This window comes from Pseudorca crassidens, chromosome 4 (assembly GCF_039906515.1).
Source record: "Pseudorca crassidens isolate mPseCra1 chromosome 4, mPseCra1.hap1, whole genome shotgun sequence".
NCBI lineage: Eukaryota > Metazoa > Chordata > Mammalia > Artiodactyla > Delphinidae > Pseudorca > Pseudorca crassidens.
The window spans coordinates 86,478,941-86,486,677 of NC_090299.1; the positions used below are offsets into that span (position 1 = coordinate 86,478,941).

At 34.1% G+C, this 7,737-nt stretch overlaps 1 protein-coding gene across 1 annotated transcript; it reads left to right on the top strand.

Annotated features, from left to right (window-relative positions):
• Positions 1–436: 436 nt before the first annotated feature.
• Positions 437–6,999, top strand: ODAM (odontogenic, ameloblast associated). Its single transcript, XM_067734702.1, is given in 11 exon segments — positions 437–487; positions 579–620; positions 1,161–1,208; positions 1,776–1,832; positions 1,834–2,016; positions 2,447–2,494; positions 4,279–4,383; positions 5,223–5,270; positions 6,075–6,150; positions 6,576–6,733; positions 6,970–6,999. Coding segments are annotated over 11 exon segments (846 nt in total).
• The last annotated feature ends 738 nt before the right edge of the window (positions 7,000–7,737 follow it).

Consider the following 7,737-nt stretch of genomic DNA (forward strand, 5'->3'; position numbering starts at 1 on the left):
CATTAAATAGACAATAAAATTGTTTGCATAATAAAGACCTAGTTCATTGACCCCAGTCATGGGCCTCCCATGGTCCAAAGGACCCACTACCTACAATGTAGAACAGCACAGGGAATGAGGCCATCTTGTTCATAAATTCATTCAACTACATCACATGCTGCCAAATAAGTTATTTGAGGCAAGCTAAAAGGAAAAGCAAACAATTTTTGTTTTTATAAAAAGCTGCTCTGAGAAAAAGAATGAGTTCTGTTACAGATATTTATAAATGTACTTTTTTTATTTTAAATCCTAATATATAAGTAAATACTGTAAAATTCAGCCAACTATCCTTCTGATTGAACAATACCAGCTAATTTACTGTTATCATGATTTTTACATAGAAAATCTTTTTTAAACCTAAGCTTCACAACATATTTTCTAGGTATTTCATCTGAAAATGAAAACTATAATTCTTCTTGGGATACTGGGAGCCACAATATCAGCCCCAGTAAGTGATGTCATGGTACAATTGAAATCATTGTGTGAAACCCATAACAAGTCTTCTTCTACCATTTGTGTTTTTTGTTTTTTTTGTTTAGCTTATTCCACAGTGCCTTATGTCTGCAAGCAACAGCAATGAAGTTAGTTTAAATACTTAAAACAATGTCCCTCATTTTTTTATTTCTTTGTTTTATAGAAACCCAGTGGGGAAGAGATAAAAAGCTTTCTGTTGATTTATCCTACAATTCTACCCACTAGCTCTTTATATCCAAATGCATTTCCAATGTTTATGTTTGTTTTGTATACCAAGTTGTTTCTAGAATATTACTTTGCCTCCCTTGTTTGATTGCAAATTCTTTAAAAGTAGAGACAGATTCTTGTATACCTTTTTGTTCTAATAACACCTGATATGGTGTAAATAGGTGTTTAAGAGCATAAAATGACTAACTAAACCACTGGAATGGGCTAAAGTTGTGCAATCTCATATACAGCAGGGGAGGGGTAGTTAAATCCTAACCTCTAATCACTGTCATTTATTATAAGCTTAGTAAGAAAACATCTCACCTCTAACAGGAAATTATGATCAGCTAGCTCTGACTTGTGATATATTTGTAGTAAACGTTCTTAATAGTTTTAGCATGTGCAGTAATCTTGTTTTCATATTATCTTTCCTTCTCTAGTTACTTCTGAACCTTAATAATGCTCAGCTTCAGCCACTACGGCTTCAGGTACCCCTACCTCAAAAATTATTTCAAGAATACATTTCTACCACTCATTTCTTGTGGTACTTGGTATGAGAACAAAATGTTTTCTGATTCTAAAATCTTAATTTTTAAAGTTATGAATTTGTCCTATATATTCTAACTACCATTTGTTTGAAGACTAAAGTAAAAACTATAATCAGGTGAACATTTATTTATTGAGAACTTGTTATATGCCGGGCACAAAGTCTCATAACTATGAGATATTTAAATTAACCATTTTACACAAAGTCATATTCAGCTAAGTGGTTAAAAAAAAAAAAGAAGAAGAAGATTTGAAACCAGTCTGGCAACTGCAAAAACTGTAGCCTTTATCCACCTCATTCTGTCCCATATGTCACATTATGAGCACTGGGGATTTAGCATTGTTCCTGCTGCTTGCATGGCCACAATGTGCCAGGATCTGCCCTTTTTTATAATGGAGCAATGGAAATATAGAAAATGTTTACATTTTGTCTCCTTCTTGCTCAGGAGTGATTTTAAATTCTTTTTGAAATGAAAGAGAAATGCTTCCTTTCTTTTGTGTCTTCCCAGGATCCATTTAATTCATGGATTCCTCCTTTCCCTGGGATTCTACAACAGCAGCAGCAGGGCTCAAATTCCAGGACTCTCCCGATTCCCTTTATCAACTCTCGACTGGTTTGCTGGACAGGTCCCAAATCAGATACCCTTCCCAGGACAGGTCAGTTTTGCCCAAGAAACCCGGGCAGGACAGCTGAACCCCTCACAGCCTCAAACACCACCGCAGACCAAACAGGGCCCTAATAAAATGTAAGTCGGACCTCTTCCATCTTGTTACCCAGAAGAGAGATAATGCACATGGAATGTGAAAAAGAATATGAACCAGCTTTGAAATAAGACAGGAGTTATTGAGCAAGAATTCTTTCTCATAATATATTTCTACCATCACTGGAAGTAATTCCTTATCTTTCTGATTTCTGTCATAAAAAATGCTATTTAAGTCAGCAGTCCAGGACAAATCAAAAGTGTTAAAACATGTCTTGGAAAGGATAACTAGGGAAATATCATCTTTAAAAAAAGGGCAATTTGCGTTAATGATGGTACACACAATAGATGACTTTTTGTTGTCATAGAAGTCTGCTAATACAAATTATACATTTGTATGGCTAGGTCTAAAGAAAACAGCTCTGGAATTTTAAATTAAAAAGTCAAGTATAACTTTTTTATAATTCCTTTTTTGGCAGGTTATGCCCTCTGTGTTCTCCTTCAAAATGCCTCGTGAACTAGCACAGGTAAATGAAAGGAATGCCATCACTCCTATACAGAGATGGCTGTATACCCTCTCCATTGAATGCTTCTTCTATATTTGTAGCTCTTATTCCTACAGCAGGGCTACAAACACGTACAGTGCTATCACGATCTAGATACCACCACTGCTGGGCTGGTAACAGTTTGTTAATATTAGGCTCACTTAAGAGCTCCAAAAGAAAGACCAGCCGAGACTCTTCAGGACCCTTGAGTTTCCAGGACATTACTTTGTTGGGAATTAAAGAGCTCACTAAGCCTTAGGTTGTGTCCTCTCTGCACCTAGAATGCTGGCATTTGGTAACAACTCTGGAGAAATACCATGGGCTGACTTTGCCCAACCCTAAATTTTGGTTCAGAGAAAGATGCATTAATCAGATAAAATACCATATGATACAGAGAGAGTTTTTCTGAGTTATGCTCAAAATATTTTCAGTTTAACTCCAATATTACAGTCAAATGGTGGTGATTTCCATTAAATAACAGAATCTTTAAAAAATGAATGCAAACTAGTAGAATCGTTAAAGTGATATAGAAAACCCTCTTAATGTTTGGGTAGTTAATTTTATAATATCCTGGGCTCAAAGAAATAGTGATATGGATAAATTATATTATTCACCAGCAGAATATTGACCGTTTTGTAAAACATTACACCACTTGGCTTTAATGCAATCATAATTATGTAATTTTGTCCACTCCTATTATAAAACAAAAGTTACCTCTAGACATTATCTCATTCCATGCCACAGCATTTAGAGAGTTAGATACCTGACAAGTGGAATTACTTCATTTTAAGGATCAAGAAACTAAGTCTTTATGAGATTAAGTTCCCAATCCTGATGAAAATAAATAGCTGAGTTAAAATATAATTCTTCACCCTTCCTTTAACCACCTAACCAGTGGCTCTCCAACCTGGCTTTGCATTAGAATCTCTGGTGATGATTTTGAAAATTACAAATGCCTGGACCCTGTCCCACACCTAATGAATAAAAACCCCATGAGTAGATCAAAACTGATTATCTGTTAAAATGTTCAATTAGTGTTTTTGATCGTTAGCTAGGGTGAAGAACCACTGTACAAAATATACCTCTTCTCAAACCACAGTTATCATTTTTTTAGCTCTTATATCCAATAAGGTTTCATTTAATTATACAAGGAAAGAAAATAGCACACAAAACCCCATGTATGTACAATGATCCTCATTTTCTATAAACACATATGCATATACAGACATAAGTGCAAGCTAATACATGATAATGTGGGTGGTGAAATTGCAGGTGATTTTATTTGTTCCTTGTCTATTTCTGGATTTTTGAAGTATTCTACAATACTTATGGACTGTTTTAATAAAGTGGCAATTATTAAAGGAAATACATTCCTGAGAATTCATTCATTATGGTAGAATTTCTAATACCATGTTCTGCAGAATATATAGTTTCAAAAAAATAAATGGAAAATGCTGCACAGGCTATCTTCTTAGATACTTGCAAAGTAATTTATATATAAAGTCCAAGGTGCCCTGTTAAAAAAGCCTGTTATTAGTTGAATTCACTACTTCCTAATGTGTCTGACCAAGCAACATTGAAACAAAGTCCAGTGTCACTTGCAATACAAGTTTACTCTAAAGTTTGGGAAGGACTGCTTCATGTGTTCTTTTGTTCATAAAATTGCTAAATACAAATCAGCTTTAATACAATATTGATATTAGAGGGTATTTTTTTTAAGTCTTGAACTAAAGGAAGCTCTTCTATACTTTTCTGTTTACAAATAGATGCTTCTGTACTACCCAGTTTACATGCTCCTACCCTGGGACCAGCCTCAACAAACAGTCGCACAGTCACCTCTGCAAACCAGACAGCTGCTGTTTGAGGAGCAGGTACTATAAGTGTTTGATTTTAGTTTGACTAGTTCCACCTGAGAATAAAGAAGATAAGGTAAATTTTCAGAGAAGAGAATATCTGATTATACTTCGTGCAAAAACTCAACAGCTTGAACTGGTGGTCATAAAAGGATATAGTGCTTTCTTTTAACATGTCACTAATTTGGAAATATACTCCAAGGCTGAATTTTGAAAGAGTAAAGTCAGTGAATGGACTTCAGCTGAATCAGAGGCCAAAATCTGAATCGTATTGGAAAATGAAGTTTTCTAACTTTTAAAAATCTACCAGCATCCCTTTTCTCATATACATGTGGTTATTATTTTTTTAAATAGCTACCATGATAAAAGGCATTTATGATCACCAGATCTTGAGGTAAAATTAGGTAACATTATTTTGAGTTTTGTGGACCTGCAATAAATTGGTAGAATTCTAATATAAATTCAGGTGTCTCATACATAACTAGATTTTAATTAGAATGGAAATTAGTTTTTTTTAAACTTATCATCACTTAAAACTTGCCTAATCAATTAGAGAAAACTGGAAATTATGCTTTAAATGACTGGTAGTAGTACTTCCAATTAAGTCATATTAACTTAAAGAGAAAGGGAGAGTTTTAACCTAGAAATTATATGGTGGTAAAAGGATGCTTGGTAATTTAACAATAATTTTTACCACCTAGGACATACAAACTTTCAAAAAAGTCTTTACTATAGTATAATGTGTATATATATATATATATATATATATATATATATATATTTCAGTAATCATTTACCACCACATTATGACAAAAATCATCAGAGCAAACCTAATGCATTTTTCTAAATTCTGACAGATGCCATTCTATACTGAATTTGGATATATTCCACAACAAGCAGAACCTGTAAGTAAACGTATACCTTTCACTAAAAAAAAAAAAAGGAACTAACATTTGGAACTACTTGCTTCACAAACTATTAAATCTATCATTGCCCTTTAGTCAAAAACCACCAGGAACACACCCCTAGTTGGACAAAATTGGATTTATCCACTCATTGTAACAGGGGAGAACACACACCATGGAGAACTGTGGGGTGTCTTAACAGGAAGGTATTGGAATGACTTCTTACAGGGTCTGGCCTTGTGTCAGGTGATTTTGGGAAGAGTTAAAGGAGTGATGGTTCACCTTGGACTGGGTGTTCTCAAGTAGTGGGGGTAGTTCTGTGATTGGGTAACTTTCCAATTCTTACCTAAAAGGTAATGGAGAGAGGCAAAGACTATGACTGGTAAAGAAACAGGAATTATTCAGATTAGCCAGGACCTAAGGATGCCTGGTATTTCATGCCTTGCACAGGGACCTTGCTTTGGACAAGATTACAAAGTGGTGTTGTTTTGATTGTACTTCATCATGCTCAGAGGTGACCTGTCTTATGTTGGTGTTCTGTAGGATTGTTAATGTACAACAGGAGAACATGAACGTCCAGAATAGAATGTCAGGACGGCTCCTGAAAACACTGCAGCAGAGCTATTGTGTCAGTCCATTTTCTCAGCGTCAGGAGCTGCTTTTCTCTTTCTCAAATCTAAATTATTTTGTTCGTTTTTAAGAAACTAATTGAAGAAGTTGGGAAGGGTTTAACTGCCTTGGGTGCAAAACAACATATTTTATCGATTAATAATTTAGACTTTTTTAAACTTTGCAATTTTTCAGGTTATGCCGAGAGGACAGCAGCAACCAGGCTTTGATCCCTTCCTAGGCACAGCTCCTGAAATTGCTGTGATGGTAAGTTTCCTTACCACACTTTGCTAGCTACTGTAAATAAGCAACTGACAACCTACAGGTCCCTGCATTACTGTTCATTTTAATGAAAATGTTATTATTTCACACAATTATTACTTCTTCCCCCTGTAATCGTTTTCCAAGCAAGATTCAATTCACTCAGTTCATCAAATATTTATTGAGCGTTACTACATGCCAGATACTCTCCTTGGGTACACTCATTTAAAGTTAGGTATTAAGACACATCCATGTTTGCTGGCATATATTTATAGTCTTTCTAAAGGATAGATTATAATCTAGAAAATTAATAAAGGTATTTACTTCTCAAATAAAATCCTTGCTTTGCATCTCAATCCTATTGCTTTATATTCTTCCCAATTTTGACCTTGTCCTTGAACCTGTAACCACTTTTTTTGTCACCCTTATAGCCAGCAGGAGGAGTGTCACCATATTTACAAAAAAAAATGATAAATTTTAAGCACGCCAATGCAGGAATTTTCATTCCTTCAACTTCACAAAAACCCAGCACGACAAATTTTTTTACTTCTGCTATTGACTCAACTATTACCCCAGAACTCATGGAAAAGAAGGTAGAGTAATCAAAGATTTATTTTATGTAAGAAATTGATGTCTAATAGAAAGTATAAAGTTAGTGCTTAATTTATAGGACTTAGTCTTAGAAATAATAACAGTTAAGATATAGTAGAATATATGGTCTTAACCTTGAATAGGAAGACCAATAATTGCTTACGGATAATCAATTAATCAGAAAATAATTTAATTTTGATTTAATAAGAGCTTCTTATGCGTATCCTTTTTTCACTAGGCCAAGACCAATAGCCTAAAGGAACCATAAGATGTTATCCTAATCATTCAGAGTTTGGGGTAGGTATTTGCCAAGAGGCATGCCTTAAGTACCGTGACATGTTGTAAATTAAAAGAAAAAAATTATAAGGAGAACTAATGAAAAGGTGTACAACAAAATAAAAAAAATACAAAGCTAATAATAATTAAGAGATTTTAGCAATTTTTTAAAAATCAAAATAAATTTTTGAGGATCATGTCTGCCTATGCCATAAACTTGGTATAAACTCTGAAAGCACAAATAGTAAATATACTAGGTCCATGTAAAAGACATTCAACAGATACTATGTACAAAGTCAGTTCTCCCAAATCAACACTTCACTTTGCAAGCTAAAAGTTGTAATAATGCCAATACATCTGTATTAGTTTGGAATGAAATAAAGTATCAAAGTGATAAAACATTTGTACAATCACATGGGAATTTAAAATTCCATGATTTTTATTTTAAATATAACTTTAATTAATTACCTGTCCTAATGGGCTTGGTTGGCTATGAAGGTACTGGGTGTTTGATAGAAGTGCAGGTTGGGATGACTCCAAGAAGTAAAAAATACACACTAAAAAGCAAACAAAAAAAAAATTAGAAAAAAAAGCAGCTAACAATTTGGCCTGAAATGGAAAAGTAAAAGGCAAAGATTTTTGAAACCTCCTCCCTGCTGCCTATGAGTCTCTTCTGATTTCTCCTTCTGTGAAAATGAATACTTAACATTCTTCAGATTTAAAAAAAAGT